The 25453-nt window shown below is 53.6% G+C and overlaps 1 protein-coding gene across 1 annotated transcript; it reads right to left on the reverse strand.

The window, feature by feature from the left end:
* On the reverse strand, positions 1-25175 carry LOC142003875 (hepatocyte nuclear factor 6-like). Its single transcript, XM_074981213.1, has 2 exons — positions 24242-25175; positions 1-690 (listed from the first exon to the last, which is right to left on the reverse strand). Exons 1-2 carry the CDS (start codon positions 25173-25175, stop codon positions 383-385), a joined length of 1242 nt encoding a protein of 413 aa, XP_074837314.1. The 3' UTR covers positions 1-382.
* Between the last annotated feature and the right edge of the window lie 278 nt (positions 25176-25453).

Here is a 25453-nt window from a genome sequence, read left to right on the forward strand (position 1 = left end):
TCTGGATCCAGAGGTAGGGAAAGTACCTAAAGAGTTACTTGAGCAAAAATGCAGCTGCTCTGGGGAGGAATGTACTGAAGTACAAGTTACCGGTGTCCCTGTGGACAACTAATTGAGTAAAAACACACGCGTCACATCTAGATTGTACTCAAGTATCTGGAAGTGAAAGCAGCTGCCCTTTTTTTAGGTACTTTCCCCACCTCTGTCTGGGCCATTCCAGTTCTACTGAAACAGCTGAAAAAACTCAGGTGGCAGGAGGGGAAAGAGATGACTGATGAGAAGAAATTAAAACCAACAATGAAAATCATCCCCTTGCTCCATAAAACACCCCCTCCGTCGGCAGGCAGCGCTGCGCTCCCGGTCCAGCACCCCCAGCTTCCCATCATGCTTTGGTGCACGTGACAGCAGAGGTGGCGCTGGGGGGGTGGGTGCCGGAGGACGGGGGGCGCCCCTCCTCCATCCACTTGTCCAGGCTGCGGCGCCGAGCGTTCATGAAGAAGTTACTGACGGTGGAGAGCTCCAGGCCCAGCTGCTGGGCGATGGTGACCTGCAGGTCCTTGGATGGCCGCTGGTTCTCATGGAAGATGGCGTGCAGCGTGCGGCGCTGGATGTCCGTGAAGACCAGCCGGTGCCGCTTAGGGACGTGGTTTCGGTCGGCTTTGCTTTGCTCTTGCTCTTTCCTTTTGCAGGCTGCGGGAGAGGGAGAGAAGAGGAGAGGCTGTCAGAGTGGCGGGGAGCAGCTTCTCAGCGACGCTGGGGCTCGGCTGGTTTGGGGCCAGAGAGCCAGCCCTGCAGATGGGAGCCCCACACCCTGCATGCAGCCCCTGCCCCGCTCCAGAGCTTCAGCCACAAGCCCAGCCGGGGGGACCTGTCTGCCTCGATCTTCCCAGCTGCTAAGAAACCCTGCAGCAAGGGGACAACCCACCCCAGGGGAGCTCCTCCTGAGTCCTGTTGGAGCTTGCCCTGAAGGAGGAGGTGCCTGGCAGGGGTTCTGCTAATTCTTTCCATCCAGGGCAGAGTAAATTTTGTTCTGTGCACCAAGCCTGTGTGGATGTGTACCACCATTTGAACCACAGGCTGCCAGCTGCAGGTGGTGGTGGCTGCTCTGCTAATCAGCTGGGCAGCACCTGAATCTCTCCTGAGCAGCTGCCCAAGGGCTCAGCTTACAGAGAACGGAGACCCTCGGACAGCACCCACTGCTCCTCGAAGCTGTCTAGGGAGCCATCAGCCTCCGCCCAGAGGAACTCCACTGAGATTCATGACAAAGGAGGAGCAGAAATAGGCCCCATAGTCACAGAGCACACCCTCGGCCAGCGTCCTCCTCCTGCGACTGTAGATGGCCAATTTAGCTAGGGCCAGGAGGACGTTGACAAGGAGGTCCTGGAACTTCGACGCCAGATCGCTGGGAGGGAAGAGGGATTTCAACCGGCTGGTTGATCCCTCCTGATCCAGGATTCCTTAACAAGACTGACCTTACGGACTCATATGCGCGGCCTGTTTGGCTCAGAACCAAGGGCCAGCTAGCCTGTCACCCTCCCTCCCGCAGGCCTCACTATCAGCTGCTGCAGAAGCAGGGGCAGAACCTCATTGTGACGTTATGCCCCATTTTCGTCAAAGAACTGTTACAACACGAATACGGCATAACTCCAGGATGCTTTATGCAAGACGGGTCATGTGAGACCTCACGGCACAGGCGCCGATGACTGAACGTGATTGTGCTATTGGGCAGCGTGTATCATGGCTGCATCGAAAGGTAGGGACATGGACTATGTCCCAATTACAAGTTACAAATGCGCTTGCTCCTGGGAAGGCCCACCAGAGAGGAGGCAATCAGCCTGGATGGGCCACTAGGAAGGACTTTGATCTCCCTTTGTGCTGACCAGTTATCGCGTCACCTTGTACAGAATATCCTTCCTGATCTGCTGGGAGTTTTCCCCTGGAGAAGGGTGAGGGGGTCAAACTAGGAAACAATGAGTTTAGGACCTGTATGCCTGAGAATTAGGGCAGGTCGACACCACTGGAGAAGGTTGAATTAAGGTACAGATTGCACCTCCTAAATCCAGCACTCTCTGGTCTGGCAACATCCCTCATCCGGCAGGACCAGCAATGTTCCTGGACCAGAGAGCCACAGCGGGCGGGCAGCCAGCTGGCAGCCTTGTGGGGAACAGCAAGGCAGGGGCCAGAGGCAGTGTCCCCCCAGCAACTTCTTGGGGGACCGAAGCAGGAGCACTGGCCTCCCCCGGCTGCCCCACGGAGCTGGAGAGCCAGGGCTGGGGCCAGGGAGCCAGCCAGAGAGCCAGAGAGCGACAGTCAGAGGGCCAGTGGGGACAGCCAGGGATTGGTAGTCATTAACCTCCCCTGCTCCAGCAAAATCCCTCGTTCAGAACCCCTGTGGTCTCGAGGGTGGTGGACCAGGGAGGTGCAACCTGGAGACAATTTCAGCTAAGGTAATTCCATAGCTAGAGTCAAGACACCTCAATCCAAGCTTCCGCGCCATCTCCACTGAGGGGGTTGGTGGGACCCCGCGGTCCCACTGACTTCCCTTACTCCCAAGGCGGGCAGGAGTACCCAGTCGAAGGGGGCGCCCTGTAAATTTGATTTACCATGTCCCCACCTGGTGCGCTAAATTGAACTCCAGAAGATCAGCTGTAGCAGGGTCCATGTCCCTGTACCGTACCCTCAGGCCCATCCCCACAGAAACACACGGTGCCAGCTGGGGGCACTCTGCTAACCAGCTGGGCAGTATTTGAATCCCTCCTGCGTGGCTGCCCCAGTGCTCAGTCGCAGGTCCCAGCTGGGGTGGGAGGCAGTGAGAGCTACTCTGGGTGTCCTCGGTGGGGATGTTTAGCTGAGTGCTTCCCGGCCATGCTCCTGAATAGACAGGGCCCACCCAAGACACCCTGTGATCACTTAGGCCTCGCCTGTCCAGCAGAGCCGAGGCTGGGGGACATCAGGCAAGTGTCTGACAGAGGCGGAGGGTCACAGGGCAGCTGCCGCTTTTATCTGCCACGTCATCTTTACCCTCGCAGCTGATCATTACTAGCCCTCTGAGAGGTGGGGCTGAGCAAGCAGCCCCCGATGCGGATGGGGAAACCGAGGCCCAGTGAGCAGCCCCGGTGTGAAACAGAGGAGAGAGGGGCACCTCTTGAAAAGCAGGCCTGAGGCCCAAGCAGTGGATGCACCTGAAGGTTGCTCAGCCAGCTCTGTCCCAAGGCTGGCTCTGGGGCTGGGCACAGCTGCCCTTGTGCCTGGTTTAGCTGCACCGAGAGCCCCGGGCACAGGCACAGAGGGAGCCTGAGCCTCAGCCAGTCGCTAGAGGGTATAAAGGTGACTGTGTCATCCCCAGGAGGCTGCAGCTGGGCTGATCGGAGCTGGGAAGCACTGCTGGGCTGGTGGTGAGGATCATGAAGGCCCGTTGAGCTTTGGCTTCCTCTTTGTAAAGCCAGCCATAGAAATATCTAGTGCAATAGCAGAGGCATGGCAGGGTTGGCTCAGCTGGGGCTGTGAACAGGCAGGCAGACCCAGCACCAGGCTGAGAAAGAGGATGAGCCACATGGGGTGTGCCCAGGTGGGGGCGTACGCACTGCCCTGCCAACCAGGCATATGCAAGTACAACCTGTCCCGACACCAAGGCCGCATACACCAACCCGGTCAGAGGGGGTTAAAGGCCATGAGATTACAAGCCAGCTGCAAGCTGGAGATTCTTCTGATTAGACTCTAACCATTCGGGGCTTTGCTCTGCACTAGGCAGACCACCAACTGACTTAGGGTTGTGTTAATGAAAGCTGAGAGGCTGACAGAATCACATGACTCCAGGAGCTGGGACTTTTAAGCACCAAACAGTACAAGAGCTGGTGCTGTTCCTGCCCCACAGCCCATTGGTGAATGACTGGTGAGAATTCAGAATCCCTTTAATGCCCAACCTCCCCGGCTAGGCCAAGGATGGGGGCTTCGGGTGGGGAGTGAGGGACCCTGGCAGAGTGGTGGGTGCTAAGTGGTGGCCCTGGCAAGAAAGTGTATTTGAGGGGGGTTCTGGGTCTGGACTAGCAAGAGGGCCTGCAGATCAGGACTGGGGGGCAGTTTCAGAGCTGGGGGAACCTCACTTAGCCCTCCCCACACTCCCACACCGACTCCAGACAGCACCATCCATTCCTGCCCTGCAAAGCAGACCCGCTCCCCGGAGCAGAGTGCTGCCCACCGAACGCCTGGCATTGGCAGCCACTGGCACTTGGTTCTCAGGCGGCTGGGTGGGGGCATAGGTGTCTCCTGCACTGTGGGTTTGCCTGAGACAACCAGAGCCTTGCACATGCCAACAGCCTGGCATGCCAGTGACGCAGGGGCACCAGGACAGAGGTGGCTGTATGTCTTGCCATATAACCCTCTTCCACATATCCTGACCCCAGCCCTCGGCACCCACCGGGCCAGTGGTACAGACGCTTCCCCTCCCCAGTGTGCAGCGATGAGCTAGGTCTGTCTTAGGGTGATGAAACATGAAGGCCCTGCCTTCCCCTCCCCCCAGTTCCTCCTGTGTCCCCCTCCCCGTGCCCCTCCATCCCCAACCAGCCCACCCCCCTCCACTGCTCCCCGCCTGGCTCCGCATCTGGGGCTGCACGCTGATAGAAAATATTGATCAGATCCAAGCAGTGCGGTCTGCAAACAACAGCCTATTTCGCCTTAACCCTTGCCGGGCTGGGCTCCCAGCCGCCGCAGCTGGCGTTTGCAGGGGGATGGGGGCTTGTTCAGATGCTCTGGGGCAGGCTGGAAAGGGGCCTGGTTTCCTTCAGCAGCGGATGTGCTACAAACTGGAGACCTGGGTCAGATGAAGCCCCAGTTCTGCCGGTTACAACCCACAGCTCCCACTGAACTTCACCCCATTCCCTGGGCCACCTGAAGGCAAGTCAGGGCTCTATCTGCAGCGCCCCACAGTGCCCCATAGCCCAGGCCCCAGGCAGTGGACCTACCCCCTGCCGAAGGTTGCAGCAGGTTTCAGAGTGCCATGGAAGGGGGCAGTTCTTGGAGCGGTTTCAGGCTCAGACGCAGGCAGGCATCCATCACCTTGCTGAGCTTTCCTGCACCCCTGCTCCCTCAGAGCAATGGTAGGAGCGGGGGTCTGGAGTGACTGATTCAAACAAAACCAGCTGCTCTGGTGCCCGGAGACCGCCCTGTCTCTGCCTCCGGTGCACCATGCGCCCTGCTGCCAGGCGTGCCCTTCACAGCCAAAGTGGCACCGAGCAGGCTGGCCCTGATCTCAGTCACGGTGCGTCTGGGCAACGCCCGGCCTGATGGGGCCCTGATCTCAGTCACGGTGTGTCTGGGCAATGCCCGGCCTGATGGGGCCCTGATCTCAGTCACGGTGCGTCTGGGCAACGCCCGGCCTGATCGGGCCCTGATCTCAGTCACGGTGCATCTGGGCAGCACCTGGCCCGACAGGGCTCTGATCTCCTTCTGGACTTTTAGGCACCGGTTGTCACACCCGTAATAATAACTGGCTCCAAGTGCAGTTTGACTGAGAGAGGTTGTCGGAAACAAAGAGCCAAAATCGCTCCCTTCAGTTTCACTGGTGTAAGGTCACTGACTTCCCTGTTTCACGGGTGTGGCTGAGGGTTTTAGATTCCGGGCTGGGATCCCAAGATGCCCACGTGACGTAGGTGCCTAAATCCCATTGGGTCGGCTCCAGCCATACTGAGGTGTGGCCCTCTGGCTACGACTGTCTAACGGCCCAGGGCAGCCTGTTCTCTCAGTGCCCTTCACACAGGGGGATCCAGCTCTCCACCCTGCTCTGGTTACCCCCACCCAGCACCCAGGTGTCTGGACACAGGTGTCAGCCGCTGAGCAGACGACATACTGGTTGGGACGTGTCGACGGCCCAGACCGACGCGGCCAAAGAGGGGAAAATGGCCAGGGAGAGTGGCCGTGAATCACGCTGCAGAGATATGTTGCCTGGCTGGGTTGCCATAGCAATGGGGAAGGCCAGGCTGATCAGCGGCATCTTCTCCGGACACAGTGGGTGTAGGGGTAACCGGTGCCCACCCACCAGGGCAGGCGAGGAGCCGGGAGAGTCACCAGGTCCCAAGTCTTCATGCCCAGAATGGGCAGTTCTGCTCCTAGAGGCTGCCCTATGATCTCAGCGGGGCCTTTGATTGGGTGAACCAGGCTCCCTCAGCACAACTTCTTTCCTCCTGTTTTCTCTGCCCCGACTCCTGCCAGCCCCACGTGACCTGTGATCCTTCAGGGTCACTTCTCCTGCTGTCTCCTCACATGCTCCAAAACACCCAAAGGCAAATGAGCTGTGGGTAGGACTAGATGACCTCCTGAGATCTCTTCCAGCTCTGCCATATGACAAAGTCCTTGCCCTGGCAGCACCTGAATCTCTCCTAGATGGCTGTCCAAGCGCTGAGCTCACAGGGAACACTGGACAATGCCCTCCCTTAAGCACCTCCAAGAGGATGTGAAACCTTATGGAGCTCAACTGCAGCTGCTGACCCACAGAGAAGGTATAGCTGAGTCCAAAGGGTCTGATCTGTCTTGAGGAACCCAGAGGAAGGTCCAGGGACAGAAGGGCCTGTGATTCTGGCAGTATGGCAAATACAAGGTCTATAAAATCAGGACAGGTGTGGAAAAAGTGAGTAGGGAAAAGTTATTTACTTGTTCCCATAACACAAGAACTGGGGTCACCCAATGAAATGAATGGGTAGTAGGTTTAAAACATAAGGAAGTTTTTCTTCATGCAGTGCATAGAAGAGCTGTGGAACGCCTCACCAGAGGCGGTTGTGAAGACCTGGACATTAAAAGGATTCAAAAAAAGAACTAGATAATTCAAGGCCCATCAATGGCTATTAGCCAGGAGGGGCAGGAACCGTGTCCCTGACCTCTGTTTGTTAGAGGCTGGAAATGGATGACAGGAGAGGGATCATCTGATGATTCCCTGGTCTGCTCACTCCCTCTGGGGCACCTGGCATTGGCCTGTGTCGGAAGACAGGAGACCGGGCTAGATGGGCCTTTGGTCTGACCCAGTCTGTCTGTTCTTGTGATGGCAGCCAAGGTAGCACAGACCGATTTGAAAGCAAGATGACCAAATTGGGTTTTTAAGAGGCTGAGAGACAGAATCTCTGCCAACGCCATCTCTCAGCTGGGCTCCTTTGTGGCTCCTTTCGGCACACGGCACATCTACCCACCTTCAGGCCGCTGCCAGAGCCACAGCGCGAACACGAACGGACTTCCAGGGACTTGCACCAGCCGAGAATTTCGCCCTCCCTTTGCAGAGATGATAACAAAGGCGGGGGGGGGTGGGGAGAGAGAAAGGGGGGTGCAAAAAGAGGGGCTAATTTTGGCAAATCCAAAAATCAATGCTTCCCTTGAAGAAAAAGCCCCCCGGGGCATCAGGCACAGGGAATTGTGGGTAGTTGACTACTAGCTTGCGACTGTCACTGACTGACTGACTGCAAGGAGGAGAGAGGAAAAAAAATCAATGGCTTCCCTTAAATAAACCACCCCAAGGGGGATGGAATCCATCCAGAAATACGCTACCACTCCCTCCCACTGTGGCAGCTGGGACTGAGCATGGGGCTCTGTAGCCCCAGTCTGCCCCTCCGGTTCCTGCCCCAGCAGTGAAAGCAGGGATTGCCACGTGACTTCCTGCTTTCCAAGGAGATGTCTCTGAGAGGCTGGGGGCCTTCTAGCTCCCACCAGGGGGTGCTCGGAGAGACGACTGCAGGGGGGTAAATGGAGGCAGGATGCTGTACTGCCCACAGGCACACAGAATCAGGGCAGGGACAACAGCCAGAAGTCCTAGATCCCAGACCCCGGCTCTAACACTAGATCTCACTACACTCTCCAGAGCTGGCAGCAGAAGGCAGGAGCCCCCCAGCCCACATCTCCTGTTCGAGCCACTAGGCACCACTCCTCCCCAGCACACACGAGAACTCAGAAACGCTGCTTCCCATCGCCCCTACTCGAAGCACTGCCCCCAGCCCCTTGTTTAGTGGGGCACTGGGGCTGGAAGTACAGGGACCGGGTATTGCCTGGCTGGGGAGCCCCTTCCCATTCAGAGTGGAGCTGTCGGCCCAGAGAGCTGCACTGTGTCCCTGGCTGAAATTCTCAGCTTGTGCGCTTCTCCTTCCCTGTGGTTCTGAGTTGCTCTGCTGGGGGCAGCAGACTCTTGGATAAGGGAGTGGGAAGGTTTGATTTGTCGGGTCTGTCTGCACCCTCCACTGAAATGGAGTCTGTAAACCCCAGCTAACCCCTTCACCCCACACACAGCTGCACCCCGACAGGCAGAGGTGGAGAAAGTACCCAAAAAGCTACTTGAGTAAAAGTACAGCAGCTTGGGGGAGAACAGAAGCACTCCAAGGGGTTCTCTCTACCCATGTGGCTCCCATCCCTGTGGGATCGGAGCACCTCACCACCTTTATCCTCCCCCTGGGAAGCAGGCAGGGCCATTATCTGCTTTGTAAAGGTGGGAACCTGAGGCACAGAAGGACTACAGCCGTGATCCACAGAGGTATGTAGGCAGGTAACTCCCACTGAAATTAATGAGAATATTGTTCAGGAGCTATATCTGTGTGTGTCTGTACCGCCCTATAATGCTGGGTTCTGACTCTGGTTCGAGTCCAACCCCCCCAGTGTGCTGACACACAAAGCCGTCTGAGGCAGGTTGTGAAGCTGTCAGGATCTGTATCTTAAGGCCCATCGTGGGGACAGTTCTAAGCCCGATTCCTGCTGCAAGTCGGGTCCAGGCCCTGCCTTTCTGCAGTGTGGATGCAGCTCAAGCCACAAACCTGACCCCGAAGGTTTGCACAGGGCAAGATGCAGGCCCAGCAACTGCAGGCCCAGGTGTCTGACACAGCATGGGCTGAAAACCCCGAGCCCACAAGCCTGCGTCCCACAGACTCAGGCTCACAATGCAGCGTAGACCAGCGTCCTCTCTCGCTTTTTATATCCATGGGCAGAATACATTTTGTTCTGTGCACCGAGGCATGTGCAGACGTGCACCGTTAATAGAAACCCAGGCTGCCAGCTGTGGGCACTCTGCTAATCAGCTGGGCAGCACCTGCATAGCTCGTGGGCGGCCGCCCCAGCGCTTGGCTTACAGGGAACGCTGGAGAAACACCAAAGGGTACCCACCCCCGTAGCTGCTTTCAGAGCCCAAGCAGGAATGGCTACATGGCTATTTTCAGTGCCAAAGGAAATCTGTGGGCCGAGACCCTGAGACTCGTTGCCAGGGGTTTTGGGTGGGGGGTGCAGCACAGATGGGTACGCACTGAGCTCTGGCTGCAGCTGAAGCTTTTGGACCAGAAGTGAATAAACTCAAAATTCCTAACCCATCCTGTCCTATTGCAGCCCAGGTCCCTGCCTGCACTTTAAATCACTCCTGACTGGCTTTTGCTGCAGCTCAACCACCTTTCGCTGGAGCTGCGCGCCAGGCACACCCGCTGACTGTCCTTTCTGTTTGGGCCCCTCCTACCTCTCGGGGTTCGAGCCCAAACATCTTTAGCAGCCACCAGCCCAAGGGCTGGGGGCCAGAGTCAGCCAGCCCGGGCCAGCGGCAAGATTTTCACTGCAGCGTAGACATACTCTCAGTGACTTGCCCAGTGCCGGGAAGTTTGTGGCAGAAGGAACTGGGCCTACCTGAGCCATGTCCAAAACCGCAGGCTGGTTCCCTAAGCTGCAGCACCAGCCTTCCTCTCCCTCTTGTTGTCTCTCCCTGCCCCTCAAATCCAGAGCAGCTCCCCTTTTGCTAATTACCGGTCTCCCTGAACTCCAGCTTAGGCTCACAGCTGGAATTTGCACAGCTCCTACAGTGATGACAGAGCAGCAGCTGCCACAGCGCGCAGTGTTTTCTCACTGGTTCCCAGCTGTCTGACTTCATTCTTTCAAGCCTCCCACCAAATCCCCCGAGCTTTACCCCAGCCCTTGCTCCAGGTTAGAGCTCTTGTCCTTATTAAAACAGGAGATAAGACAATTTTCCCCTCTCTTAGGAACACTGGGTTCTTTTCAGCTTTTGACAGCAGACAAGGAAGCGCAGTTCGTGGTTAGAGCAGGAGGGCAGGGGAGCCAGGACATCTGGGTTCTAGTCCCTGCTGCAGGAAAAGGGTGTGTTTAGAGTACCACAAACAGCAGCTCTGCTCCAGGAAGTGCCCTCCCCAAAGGAGGGGCAGGATCTTTCACCCCATTTTGCAGCTGGTGAAAGCAGAGTTCACAGAAGAAAAATGACTGATGCAAGTGGGAACAGGACTTGGGCTTCTCAATCTCATCCCTCACTCCTGTGGGTTTCCCATCTCTGCCACTGACTTCCTGTGTCACATCAAGTCCCCCGGCCTCAGTTTCCCCATCTGCAAAATGGAGGTGCTGACCCTCCTCTACTGCAAATGACTTCATTAACAGAGACCAGGAAAGTCCTACAGACTCAGCGATCAAAGGAGCATCTAGGCTGAAGAGTGACAGCCTTTATGCAGCCTGCTTTCCCGTGGTGTTCAAAGGTGACCCAGAAAAGCACAGCTCCTTGCATCACATGATCTCTCCTGACCGACCGTCGGGCACCACTCAGGTGCCCTTCAAGCCCCAAAGTACTGCAGTACGGCGGGAGTAGTGCAGGGGTCAAACCAAAACCTCGCCCAAAATCCTATTTGTTCCTGTCTGAAAACAATAGTTTTACCTGCAAAATACGTTTGTTAGCCTCTTCGGTGCTCCAGGCCTGCTTGTTATTCAGAAAGCAATATTGAGTTGCCTTGAAATGGCGACCCCACCCCCGCACCGTCCCCAAGATTTTCACTTCAGTTCAGACATTTCAGGCCCTTGGCTGCCCCATCCCAAAGGGCATCATTATGGGGCTGTAGCTGCATTTTTTTTTGTTTCTGGTAACATGGGCTGAGATCCAACAAATCGTTTCACACAAGGCAGCCATCAGAAGGCAGCAGGTTTGGGTCACTGGCTACCAGGCTGTGGAGAAGCAGACCTAGACCCCTGAAGGGGCTTCCATCAGATCAGGGGTGAGGCACATGGGAAGTATGGGGCAGGGACCCCTGGCCTTAGCCACACCTGGTCTGGTTTCCCGGGAGCAGCTGATTCACAGAGGGCTCCAAAGAGCAGGGCTGACAGGCTGTGCCCAGCTCTGCTCTCAGACTGGTGTTACACAAGCAAATCTCTGTTGTTTTCAGCTGGCTTCGGCTCATGCCATCCTTGGACCCACACACCAAAGAATCAAGGCCTGGGCCCCCACCTCCATCCACCATGCTGCTCCCCTTCAAATCAGTGACCAGCCAGAGCAGGGGCAGCTAGTCTGCTTTCCATCCTGTTCTCTTCAGCAGCTGCTGCTCACCCGCTGCGCTCAGGCCCCTGCTGTTGATTCCCAGCCTGGCTTGTCGATTCCGCTGCAGCGGCAAGGCCCAATGTTTGGGCTGTTGCTCACGTACTGGAGCAGATTCTGCAAAGGGAACGGCAGCGGAGGTGGGAGAAGCCGGGCTTTTTGGAACGGCCGGCCTGACTGCCAGGGGCGCCTGGATGTCTGTACTGAACTGCACAAGCCAGCCGGCTCCAGTGCAGAAACCGGGGGTGGGGAGGGGTGTCTATGCCCTTCACGACCTCCTCACCCCCAGTGCAATGCCCAGCAGAGCACTCCCAGTACTGCAACTTCAGCACACTTACCCCTCACACTACGATCTAAGACGCCACCCTGGAACTCAGGAGCTGTGCGTTCTGTTCCTTTCCCTGCCACGGGCCTGTTGAGTGACTTTGGGCATGGGACAGCCCTGCGCTGTGCCTCAGTTTCCCCACACACACTTTTCATCCATCTCGTTTAAGCTCTTTGGAGCAGAGACTGCTGCTCAGCCTCTGCCCATGTACAAGGGGGTCTCTCGGCTCCAGTCCCACACAAGCAACAACTGTTTTCAGTACAGGTTGAACCTCTCTCAGCTGGCACACGCGGGGTCTGGCCAGTGCCCGATGAGAAAGTTTGCTGGATGACGGGAGGTCAATATTGCCCCGCATGTTATCGACACTTCCACTGCTTAGTGGGCTCTTTAGGGGTAAATTACAGTTAAATAAGAGCACAGAACATGAGCGACAGGACTGGTAGCTGGAAACAAACTTTATGGGATCGGGGAAACTTGACCACGCCCAGGATAAGTGGTTGTCCACCTAACTGAAATCATGCCAGATTACGGATGTTGCCAGATGTGAGAATTCCAGATTAGAGAGGTGCAACCTGTATTCGACTGCCCCTGCAGCATGAAGTACAGTTTGTTAAGTAGCAGCCTTGGGTATTTAAACATACAGGGTCTCAGGCTTGGAAAGCTACTTGCACGGATCCCTTCACCCACACTGAGCCCAGCTGACACAAATGGGGCTCTGGGACGGGGTTCTTCTGCGTGGAAGAGCTTGTGGGGCTCATGCCTGGCCAGCACATTTGTTACAGAGCTAGAGGGATGTATTTCCCGTGATATGTCATTACCAGGGGGTCTGTTTCTCTGCAGGTCCCCTGCACGCTGCCCAAGCTCTGTGCTGTGTGAAAATGCAAGCACGAGGCAAGGGACAATGCTAACAAGTCAGAACAATAGCACGTTGCACCCCAACTTTGCTCCCACAAATACTGCTGGGTCAGAGAGAATCAGACCTGAACCCCTAAGAGAGGAAATGTCGGGTGATTGAAAGGCTGCTGGGCCAATCCCAGTTTGCTCCCTCCCCAGAAGGGGCAGAGAGGACATATTAATGTCTGGAAAGCCCAGTTAAGCCTAAAATAACTGCTGTGGAAGGCAGTGCTGTTCAGTACCTAGAGTCCTGGGAATGAGGACTCCTGGGTTCCAATCCTCACCTGACATCTTGCCCACGGCCTTGCTCCGTGCCTCAGTTTCCCTATTGATAAAGCAGGACTAACAATGAGATGTGCTGCCTCCTGTTATACTTTGGTGCATTAAAGTTTTATCGATGGGGGTTGCCCATACGCAGCTCCATTTGGACTGGGTTTGAAATCTGAGGAAGTATTTGTTTTTCTACAGCAAAGCCTTTAAACCAGCAATGGATAACCTCGGATGCTGAGCGGGCCACCTGAGTGTCCCTCCTTCATCTCAGTGGGCATCAAGATTGTCGTAACCAGGACAGGCTCCCGGGAGAGGGGAGTTTTGGTAAATGCACTTGTGTAGCTGGAATGGGCAGGATGTGCTGACCGAACCAGAGCCGCGCTGGGACTGGATGCAAAGGGAGCACGTGCCAATCACAGTCATTGTTATGTGCAGCCAGCAGACACCTCCCTTCACATGGCCTGGCTTTACGTGGGTGTCACGTTAGAAATACCAGTAGAAAAACAAACAAACAAAAACCTACGTGGACGGAACCCAGCAGAATCTGGCAACCCTGCAACTGGGCAATGGTAAACAAAATGACTCGTGGGCCCCACGGTGAACCCCCAACTGGTCCACACGACTGCCCTAAGCAAATCAACATCCAGCTCTTTGCAGGACCCTTATTGTACAGCAATAGCCCTGGTCTGTATTGTTCATAAAGCCAACAGCCAAACAGGACCTTCACTGCCCTCCTGAAGAGCCCAGGCCAGGAACGCTTCTGAGCTACCCACCACCCGCATTCATCCCCATAACTAGCTGCAGATCCGAGCATCGCAGCCCTTCAGAGGTGGCACCCAAGGCAGAGACTTGACCCTGTGCGCTCCAGCATAGCACAGGGTCTGGTCTCACCTTGATTCCCAGCTGGGTCCTGGCACTAGCTTTGACTGAGCTAATGCAGGGCTCACCAACTGAAAGAGCAAGAACAGCCTTTTTTTTAATCTGGTAAAAACTCAATAATTCAAGAGCCAAGAGCCGTAATGGACGTGAATACGAGACGGTCCTTAATAAATAACGTCAAACCAGATTTTCTGTAAGCCCTGTTTTAAGACCAGCGCACACAATGGTTTGCAACGTGATCCATGTTTACTGCAGGGCATTCACAAACTTTTTTACATATTCTATTTCCTCACACTTTACATGTGTGTGTTTGTACCACTCTCTTCTTGAGTTTTACTCCCAAACCCACTTTAATGATGCCAATTTTACTTCACATTTAATTTCAGTTTTCTTTCTCAAAATGCGTGTTGCCCTTCCCAGCAGGAACGCCGCAAGCTTATTTCTCCTTTTCAAAATCAAGGGTTTATTGCAACACAATCAAACACAGATTCAGTATCATGTCCCACGATCCACCGCACATAGTAAAGGGGTAGTGAGCCAACATTTTGAGATCACGTATTGTTTGCCGTTTAGATAGGAGTTGTTCATTGGGCTTGTAGATGTTCACCGTTTATTGAAAATAATCAGGAGGTTTTTTCTGTTGCACGGTTTGCAATTATAGCCATAGGAGCGACAAAGAAGTCCTTAGAGAGCCATATACAGCTCTGGAGCCGCAGGTTGCAGACCCCTGAGCTAGTGCATTAAAAAGAACAAGAGCCACAGTTGTACATGGGGCGGGTTGTCCTGTGTAGTGCCTGGTATCTCAGGCAGGGTCATATATGGGGCAGTTAACCCCTCCTGGCCCATGCTCAGCCAGGCTACCCTCTCTTGTTAGCCTGCCAACTCAACCAAATGCCTAGCTCAAAAGCTAGTCACAGACAAAGGTGCATTACAGTAGCCTTGACAGGCTGCAGTCAAGACTGCGGCCCCTGCTAATAATGGTGAGAAATTATACCTCTCCCAAAGAGCTTACAAGTGAAAGAGACAAGCCAAAGGGTGAGGGGGAAACTGAAGCAGAGAGGGGCGGCAGCTTGCTCAGGATCAGTGGCAGGACCCTGATCTCCTCCAACCCAGCCCAGCACCCTGGCAGCTGGACCGCAGCACCCCCATGAGCTGGGTGCTCCATGCATCGAGGAATAAAAACACAGTCCAGCCCCAGACCCCAGATATCAGTCCAGTCTGACCTTCCAGAGGCATAACCTAGGCAGGGTACCTGCTCCTTTGTCGTAAGGGCACGTTGTTTGTAAATCCAAACTGCATTTATCTAAGGAAGCTGGAGAGAAAGGTCAAACCACACACAAGCGTTAGTGTGGGACAACTTTTTATTATGTATTCTTCAACCAGAGCCTTTAATTATTACCGTAGTTTTCCTAAGAGGCACTGCCCTTCGAGGCACTCTATTTTAGATTGCCCTCAATTTTGAAACAGAGGAAGTCCTGCAAGTTTGCTTTTAAAATTTAGCCTGGAGGGGGTTGATCCTGGGCTTGTTAGAGACAATGGCAAAACCCACATAAACTTTAACGGTGCAGAACTGGGCCCTTCAACTAATGAGATCTCAGCAGATTTCCAGGTGTAATTTTCCCTGTTTCAGGAAACTGATATATTTATACGGAGTCAGTATTGCCCACCCCAAGCAGTCAAAAAATACATGTTAACACTCTCCTCCCAAAAATCATGTGAATGGATCAAAAGTCATTGAATTTTAACTAGAATAAACCCTGGGTGGTTGTTATTTGCCATCTCCTTTTGGAACCTCTAGGGATCACATTTGCAAGCATCTCTCTACAATTCTAAAAGCTTAGAAATTTAAAAAAATAGAAAAGAAAAAGAAAATGACACGGCAAGATTCTTGCATCATCCCCGGACTCAAGGAGCTGAGGCTTTAAGAAAACCCAACAGCACCCTGATAGAAGCACAGCAAACCAAATTCTGCAACCGTTGCTTCTGCAAATACTTGGCATGGGCTCATCAATGCTACTCTTGAGCATCAGGGATGCCAAATCTTGATAGGGCTACCAACAGTCCCTCTAAGTCTTTTCCATCCATGTGCAGGATAAATTTTACTATGTGCACCATGGCATGGGGGATGTGCACCAGTAGTAGAAACACGTTGCTGGCTGTGGGAGCTCTGCTAATCAGCTGGGTGGCACCTGACTCTCTCCTAGGTGGCCACCCAAGTAATCAGCTTACAGGGAAAACTGATGGTTTCCATTGCAGTCAATACAACAGACGTGGCCAACCCACGGCTCTTCGAGCAATGAAATGCCAGTCCTGCTCTGAGCTGTGTGCTGGGAGCGCTTACCACTGCTCTGCACACATGCCCCAGCGCTAGGAGCGAGAAGTGTGTGGCGGCAGCAGCAGTTACGGTGGAGGTGACTCCACTGAGTCACCGGCATTGGGGTAGAGTTGGGGGGTGCGGCTGTGGGTGCCTGGCTCCGGGGGAGGGGGAGGGCCCTGAGCCATGTATTATAGATTTATTTTTATGTGTCTATATCTCTCTATCTATATATAGATAGTTCCATAAAAATAAATCTATAATATGTGGCTCTTTTCACTCTGTCCACAGCTATTTTGGCTCTTTGTCTCTAACTGGTTAGCCATCCTCGATCTAGCACAACACTCCCGGACGTCAGCAAGAGCAGGACTGGGCTCTGTTTATCTGCCACCTCGCTGTGACGTGACTCAGTTTCCAATCAATAGGAACAATTTGCATACACACTGAAGAGAGGCTCCTTTCAAGTGAAAACAAGTAAAAAACAACACCCTTCCCTCCGCTACGGTAACAGCCAATCATGCTGCGAGGGATGTGCGCAAGGCTGTGTTTTGCAAAAGGGACTAGAGATTTGGGAAGCCCAACTGGAGACGTTTTACAGGGACCTGATCTCCAGCAAGTGCCGAGTGCGCAACCCCTGAAAACCAGGTCTCATGACAGGCTTCTGACAACTGGGGCACCAATTACTTACTATTTGTAGTCCGGCCTGGTCTTAGGGCCAGGTGTGCAAGGCCATTTCCTTGGGCCCTGCACCCTCAAGTTCCCATGCTCCCATTTGCTATGGCACACACTGCCCACCGGCCGGCCTGCTGTCACTGTGCTACCTTGGGCCCCAGGAGCTCTTTGGCTGGGCCTGTTTGTACTGATAGCACCTAAGACAGTAGAAGGCAACCTGTGTCCCACTGGGGCTCTATCTGCAGCCTGTGGACCCCCCCGGCTGCCTCCTCCCCCGCCCCAACACCTCTCATGCACCAGGCCATTGGAAGCCTGCACTTCCTCTGCCTTCCCCCCTCCCTCCCAGAGCTGGAACATTGCAAATCAGCTGTTCGCAGTGTTCCAGCTCTGGCAGGGAGGGGAGGAGCAGGAGCAGTTAAGTGTGGGACTTCAGCGCATGAGACACTTAGGGCCGGGGGGGGGCGCTCAGTGAGGAGACAAAGAGCCACTCATGCCGCCCACCCACTCGCCCTGGGTGTCCATCCCTGACTGAGGAGCTCCCATCCTACCTTGGGGGCCCAGGGATCTGTGCCTAATATCATTCATTCCGTTTTAAAGTCCCAGGGACAGAGTCATGCAGGTTATTGGGCACCTGAACATTTCTGAGACTCCCACAAGGGGCCTACCTGTATCTTCCAACACCTAAATTTATTTAAATAATCTCTCTCTCTCTCTCTGCTTCTGTGTCTGTATCCACTACGTAGTTGAGAAAGTTTGTCTGTCTGTCCTGTCTGTCTAAGAACTCCTCCTAAACGGCTGGAGTGAGGATCACCCCATTTGGTACCCAGCTTCCTCTTATCATAAATTCAAACCAAGCCAGAGTTTGGTTGTGCCAGGACAATGGGATGTGCCTGGAATGAGATTGCTCCTCATAACACCATATAGAAAAGAGACAATCACCAGACAGGTGGAAGGGGTTGGCTGGTGTCACATCCCTTGACCCCAGGGACAGCCCCAGTCCCGAGCCTCCTTCCCACGCAGTGTGGGGGGAGCGAGATGTAGCTCAATTCATATGGGGACCTTGCTGGCTGTTCCCCTTTGTCAGGGAGCGAGGAGAAAGTGCACAATTTGCTGCATTCCTCGCTCTGGGTGTGGAGCACAGGGGCAGACAAACCTGGACCTGTCCCATCTAGGGGACATGCAGCCCTCCCTGGCTGTGCCGGCTGGGTCTGCAGCGGCCATGATGAGGTGCATCTCATCTGGCCCCAAGCTGCTGCGGTGAGAGAGGACTGGGGTAGGCCTCTCTCTCGAGGCAGCCGCACACTGGACCCTTCCTGCCCTGCCCTGCCCTGCCCTGCCCCGTCCCGAGCCATGACTTAAAAGGAGCATGGACATTTGCATTTTATTTTCCAAAAACCAAAAAGTAACTGAGTTAAGGACCCCTGCAATGGCAAGTAAAGTTTCTAGCATGTGTGCGTGTGTACGGATGCTACTGATTTTCGTGTGGATGATGCCGTGAAGCTACTCTCATGGACAATAGTATAAAACCCTACGACTGAGACACACACCCCTCGCTGATTTTCATCTCACACGCTCTGCATTGCCACCTCACTCAGGTTCAAACTGGGAAAGTATCTATGCCTGGCTCTAGGGAGTCCCATCTTCCAGCTCTCAGGCCATGGCCTCCATCCTGTTGTATCCACACACAGCACTGGAAAATTTAGATTAAAAAGGGGAAGGGGGAAAACAATCAGCCAGTTTTTTCCATTAAGGTTTGGTTTTAAAATCTCTTATAACTGTTTCTATTCCTCCAGGGTGAGGGTCCCACCGCACTGGCTGCATACATGCCCAAAACTGCTACATTTTCCATCCCAGACTCTTAAAGCACTTTACAAACATTGATCAGCCTTTGCAACCTGTTTGTACAATTGATCATCGTCAGCTGGAGATGAAGGGGGAGCAGAAGCCCACAGAGAAAAGGACCTACCCCCTGGAATCCCACGTGCCTGTGGGCAGAACGGAACCCAGGAGTTATGGGGAGTGGTGACAGCATGCAACGGCTGTTTTCCTGGGGAATCTGCCAATGCACTCTGTGAAGTTGAATCTGTGCAAAGCTGTCAATGGCCTTTGCATACAATCCCTGTGCAAAACCTAATACCTGAACATGCAGGCCCCTGGTTCACAAGTCATAATTTCACATGTAAGCCAGCGAACCTGGCTCCTCTCGGGAAAAGGACTCCCTCCAGCTGGCAAAAATACCTGATGCTGAGTTTCCCCTCCTGACCGATGGACCTGCCTCCAGCTGAAATAGCACGGCTCCCTTACCCCACTCCCGATCCCGCGGAAAGCCTCTCGGCAGCTGCCACACCTCTTCGCTTCCCGCTGCTTGAGTGCTCTGTGATGGGCGAGAATCCTCCAAGGGCCCATGAGCGTAGCCACTGGTAGGCAGCAAGCAGAGGGCCATCTGTGCTGTTGGATAACATCACAATCCTGCCAGGCTTCAAAGTCAGGAGCAGTGCAAGCAGGGTTGCCAACCCACAGAAATTTCATTTACGCACAAAATGGGAAAAATTTACCAACAGACACATTTTTTTATGGACATAATTTTTATGCTATATTAAGATGACATAAATGGCCCAAAGTGAAAAGTAATCATTGTCATTCATACGCCACAAGAACAATGTGCTATTTAACTCACTTTCATTTAGCTAGTCATGTTGTCAATGTGCTGATGCTAAGTCGGCGGGATAATGTAGATGCTAACATCATGTGGATCATGTGATTCACGTTACATCACCTCAACTATTGAGCTAAATAAACAACTAAAACGTCCAATTTCTGCTGCTCTGCAGTAAAATGGCTGAAGCGGCACAGAAGAAATTTAGTTGCTATAGAATAATTGCTGTTTTTTAAACATTTTACTGCACTTTTACAAAATTTACAGACACCTACGTTTTGCATACTTGGCTTAATCTAATTCTTGACTCCCCCCAGCCCTGTTCTGCCTCTCTACTCTCTGATTTGCTCACCTAGATAATGTTTTTCTGATTTGTCAACCTTGATTACTATTTTTGGTTCTCTGTGCCTGCAATATTGAGTCTATTCTCCTATGACTATGGGCTGAAGAAGTGGGTCTGTCCCACGAAAGCTCATCACTGAATAAATTATTTTGTTAGTCTTTAAAGTGCTACTGGACTGCTTTCTTGTTTTAATAGTATCTAGACTAGCACAGCTTTCTCTCTGTTGCTATTTTTTTTTAGACGGACTTTACAGACAAGCCCAATTTTAGCTAATTTTTTACCATAAATTTACTGAGGGTTGGCAACCCTGAGTGCAAGGCGACCCTGAGTGGAAGGTCTTTTTTGGCTCCCACATTCTCTGGGCAGCTCAAAGCCAGAGCCTGAAGCACAAGCAGTAGGCTTGTGAGTGGCTCTTATTCAAGGAAAACAAGAAGAATGGATCAGGATAGGTTCCCTCACTTTGTTCCGTGTTTGTACAGCATTGGTCACGGTGGGGCCTGATTAGTACTGTGATGAGCTAAAGAAATAAAAACAAATCACTGGCATGCAGCCACCTCTGGGGTGGAACCAACTATCTAGCCTGCTGAGTGCTGAACAGTGGTATAGGGAGCAAATGAACACACAGACATGAAGCCAAAGCTGTAGAATGGGGGACTGAGGGAAGCAATTGAAAAGGAATTAGGTTTCACAAGAGTGTCACTGGGGACACAGTGTGATCCTTGGCTGTACACACAGGGGAGTAACAAGTAGGAAGGAAAGTTCTCTGATATAAGAATACTGCGGCCAGATCTGGAGACGACGTTTAATAAAGGATCCCGGAAATTACAGAGAAGAGCCACAAAAATTATTTGAGAACTGGAGAAAATGTCTTAGGGAGAAAGACCCAGGGTAAAGCTTCACCGCAAACAAAACTCTGCTGAAGTGAGTCTCAGAGCCCAGGTCAACCACTTTGGGTTTGTCCTATGGAACTAAACATTTTAGTGGAGACATTCCAACCAGGGGTCTGAAACCCCTCCCAGTTTTAGGTCGTGCTGGTTTTGCTAGTTCTTTTTATACCACTTGTTACAAAACGAGGCCAATCGCTGGAAGCGTTGCTGTACCCCTGGGAAGATCTCTGCGTACCCCTGCTTGAGATCCACTCATCAGTGGACAAAGACAGCAGCATGAGACCCGAACAGCAGGAAGCGGAAGCCAGACAAAGCCAAGCTGGAAAGAGGCTCCAATTCTGCACAGGGCAGGGGATGAGCAGCACATTTCGCTGCCTCTTGATACCTTCAGCCCAAGACTGGCTGCTTTCCTGGAAGAGAATCCGGAGCTCAGCTGTGTCGAGGAGATCAGAGAGAGGATGACCTAATGGATCCCTTCAGGCCTTAACATCTGGGAGGGCATTTTCTCAGCCCTGCAGAGCAGATCTAGGTTTCTCTGGGTCTCAGCTGAAGAACCTGCCGGTGATAAACTGAGCTCCGGGGGCCTATTTATCCCACAAGGGTGAGATGGGGTTCAAAGTTCCCGGTCCAGGGAGGGTAGGAATTACAGACCTCAGGTTTGCAGCCCCAGGCCAAATCCTCCAGCCAACAAAGCAGAAAGCCTAACCCACTCTTAGCTCAGCCGCACCAGCATTGCTAACACAGGGCTCTGTCTAACTCCCTGGCTCTAACTAAACCGATATTCCCAGCTTGGCCCTTGCACTGGTGCCCGCATACAGACCAGGGCCACCATCCATGGAACGGATCATGCAACACACACCTGGAGGGATGCAGTCACTCACAGCCAACATTACAGGGAAGCACGTTCATCACTGCTGGGATAACCTGGGGCTGGTGTGCAGAAGGTCCTTCTATACCTGTCACTGGCCCCCACCCATCTTGGAGAGCTCCGTTCCCCACTGCCCATCCTTCTACAGCCGAGGGGACACAATCGAAGACAGAGCTGCTGCTGCCCAATGTTAAGCAGCCACGAGGCTGCTCCGATATCTCCGGGGACAGCAGCGCATGGCCCAGCAGTAGAATCAGGGCAAGGCAATCACTGCCATGCTTTGGAAATCGTACGATCTGGCCCTCAGCTGTCACTGTGCTGAATTAGGACTGGGTACAATGGCGAGCACCCGGCACCAGTGGCTTTCTTAGTAGAAAGCAGAGGCAAGGAAAGGCCTCTTGCAGCTAGTGCAGCCCCCAGGTTCCATGCCCAGTCCCCGCCTGGACCCCAGGCCTAGGAGTAATAAACATGCGTAGAGACACCAGGGAGAGGAACTGCACCCAAGAGAAGCCCTCTGCTTTCCCACGAGCCCTGGCGGGAATAAAAGCTGGAAGCTTCCTGCGCTGTAGGATGGAAAGCCCAGAGCACAATGGAGGGAGAAGCCTTTGGGGATAACTGTGTGCTGGATCCAAAACTCATTACAAGCACTGGGGAAGTGTGGGGGTGGGAGGGGCTCGACTCCAGCTCAGTCCCTGGGCTTTCTGATGTTTCTATTGCCCAGACCTGCTCCTTCTCCTGCTACAATATGGCAATAAACCTTGGGGAGGGGTAGAGCCTTAGGGTGTCTAAATACTGCAGTACCACAAACACCCCCATTTTGTGTCCATCTGCACAAAGGATCCATAAGCCTCCCGACAGCATCACCATCAACTAACGAGCAAAGAAAGGCTGTTATCGTAGGGCCCTGCTATGCCCCGCGATAGGACGCGAGGGCTGTTGTCACATGGCATTCAATGTACGTACACACAAAACCACCACCTGGCTCCCCGGACAGAACTCAGAGAGACTGGGACCAGGCCCAGAGCCTGAAATGAACCAGTGCCTTGCTTCAGCTTTCTCTCCTCCCCTGGCCGCAACTCGCTCTCCCTTCGGAAGATGACGGGAGAACCTCACAAGCACGAAGGAGAAAGAAAACAAAACAAGCAGCAGCATTCCGAGTGGCCATGCAAACTCACTGAACTGCAGCAATGATGCAGAAAGAGTCACGAGCAGGGATCCCTCTAATTTTGTCCATCGGAGGGCAGAATACTTTTCTTTACATTCACTGAAGCATGTCAGGATATGCACCACCAGTAGAAACACGCTGCGGGCTGTGGGTGCTCTGCTAATCACCTGGGCAGCATTTGACCTCTCTTGGGTGGCTGACCAAGTGCTCAGTTTACAGGAAACACTGGCCACCAGCCACCAAGATTTGGGCCAAGATCTTTCAAAACAAAAGATGAAAGTTAGGCTTCTAGATCCATAGCGAGGCCATTGAATACAGAACCTCACTTTCAGCAGTGCTAAACCCTCAGCAGCTCCCGTGGAAGTCAATGGTAATGGTGAAGGAAGGGGTACCGGAATCAGGCCAATTATTTAGGGGCCTAAATAAGGATTTGGAAGCTTAATTTTGGATGAGAAGGGTCGAACCCTCAGCCGTCCGGGATTCTGGATTTTTATTATCTACTCCACTCTGCAAACCCGAAGAAGTGGGTCTTACCCACGAGAGCTCATTACCTACTAACCCGTTAATCTTTAAGGTGCTACAGGAGATGGCTACCCCTTTGAGGCCACAAAAGGATATTAGTTTCATTGATTTTAATGAGACTTAAATGCATGCTTATGTGGTTAAGAATCTCTTGCTTCGGGACTTAAGTCAAGCTCTAGACTATTAGGGGAGAGACCCCCCATGCTGGGTTGCCCCAGCACTGCAGGGTTTCTTACACCTCCCTCCAAAGCAGCTGGTGCCAGCCCCAGTTGAATACTAGAATAAAAGGATCTTGAGCCCGATCCTGCCTGGCTTGCCTAGCCAGGACTCTGGTGTAAATCAGGATTGCTCCACTGAAGTCAATGGATACCAGCTGAAATTCCAGCCCTTGCTTTAGAAAATCCTGGGGATTTTGCTCAGTGAATAAAGCTGCCCCTCCCCATCCACTGCAAGGGGCAGGTCTGTAAATCCCTCACCTGTGGGCATTTGCCCTGACTGCCTCCTCACACTAACCCTACAATAACAACATCAGCACACAAACATCGCTGACTTCAGGGTTACCGTTCCCATATGCAACTTCCCATCCAAAGCTCACTCAGAGCCGTGGAAAGAGCACCTGAAGCTTTGACTGGGCATCTGCCATCCAACCATTCAGAACCAGGTCTCCATGTTGACCGTGAGGCTAAAGTGTTCAATGACCCCATGGCAGCACGAGGAGCAACAGGCTAAGGGATGAGGCGACAAAATGAGTTTATCAGCGTAAAGGACAGCAGGCAAGTGGAGAACAACAGCGAGGCTGCTTGAGCGCGTGTTGAAACCACCCTGAAACAATACAGGGGGATGCAGGGGAGAATACAACTGGTGATGCCTTTGGCATCCCCTCCCCACTTCCAATGTATGCACCTACATTGCAAGTTCTCATCAAGAGCTCAGGTGTCGATGACCCAGCAATAAAGGCTTTGGGTGCAATTATTCATGCACTGCTGCTTCATTCCGGCCTGGCCATTTGCCAAGAGATTGGCAGAGTCACTGGTGACCTTTGCTTGCTCCCTCTCGCTCTTGGAAATCAAGAGGAAGGGCCGTATACCCCTGTATTGTTCCAGGCTCAGTTCCTGATCATGCTCATAAAAAAGTATCTTACCTTCTAACCTTAAAGCTGCCATTCTCTGAAACTCAGGCTCCTGCAGCCACCGCCACATCCTTTTGAAAGTCTCCCTGCCAGACTTCAGCTTGCTCCAGGGCTTGGGGTTCCTCAGGAGGTCGGACAAGGTGCCTTGAGACCGGCATAAAACCCTCTCGGCAAAGATGGCCTGGGGGATGCTGTACCTCTTCAGCTCCGCAATGATCCGCTGGGCGACTTCTTTCGTGTTGATCTCCTCCAGCTGGCTGGAGAGGACGGTGGTTTGGGTGGCGATGGGCTGGTTGGGTCTGGAGTTCATGTCCAGCCTGGCGTGGCCGTAATGGTGCTGGCCCATGCCATTGGGAGATCCCATGGTGGAGTTCTGGGAGGGGGAAATTTCCCTGGAAAAGTGCTGCTCGATCCTGCTGAACATGGCAGGGTGGCCTTCGAAGTTATTGGCCGCCACCATCTTCTCGTTGCCCAAGTGTGCAGCAGAGTGGCCGTAGCTATGCATGGGGGTCAGGTTAGGGCTGGGCAGGGAGGACAGGCTCTGCCCCATGCCCAGATCCTTGTGGTAAGGGCTGTAAAAGTTACTGCTGGAGCCCAGGCCCCTTTCTTCCCTCATCAGGGTGAAGCTCCCGATCACGTTGCCCACGGACAAGCACTGGTGGTGAGGGTGCTGGTGGTGGAACTTCTCGTGCAGCGGCTGCAGGGGGGTCAAGGTGGTGTAGCTGTTGGCGGCCCCGGTGGGCGAATCCCCACCAAATCCAAGCCCCGGGTGCAAAGAGGTGGCCAGGTGATGCTCCGCCCGGTGGTACTCACTGCCGTCCAGCACCGAGGCCACCAGGGAAGGTCTGGGGAGAGCGGAGTGCAGGGCTCTGCCTTGGCCATGCATCAGTTCCTGCTCCTGGCTGGCCATTTCCCCGGCGTTCTCCAAACTCAGCTGGACGTTCATGGCTGCAGCCTAGTGCATCCTCCCTTTATCGACTCGGCCACTCATTAATCTCTCCCTCCTCCAGCCTGGGGAAGGGCTTTTCAGATTCCCAGGGGGCCTGGGGAACCCTCCCTGCGTCTGGCAGCGGGGAGAGGAGTACGGGCAAAGGGGGAGAAACTCCTGTGAATTCAGCCACCAGATCTTCTCTGCAGGTGGGAAATCTACCATGCCCTGGCCTCTGTGGCAGCCCCGGGAAGACGAGGGCGCCTCATCTCTCCCCCGCCCGCAGACAAGCCGCC

Source organism: Carettochelys insculpta, chromosome 30 (assembly GCF_033958435.1).
Source record: "Carettochelys insculpta isolate YL-2023 chromosome 30, ASM3395843v1, whole genome shotgun sequence".
Classification (NCBI taxonomy): domain Eukaryota; kingdom Metazoa; phylum Chordata; order Testudines; family Carettochelyidae; genus Carettochelys; species Carettochelys insculpta.

Excerpts from the sequence above, each read along its gene's own strand:
- LOC142003875 (XM_074981213.1), bottom strand. The coding sequence starts at position 25,175 with ATGAACGTCCAGCTGAGTTTGGAGAACGCCGGGGAAATGGCCAGCCAG. Across the intron at positions 691-24,241 it reads GGCAGCTTTAAGGTTAGAAG|CCTGCAAAAGGAAAGAGCAA; the intron begins GTAAGATACTTT and ends CCTCTCCCGCAG.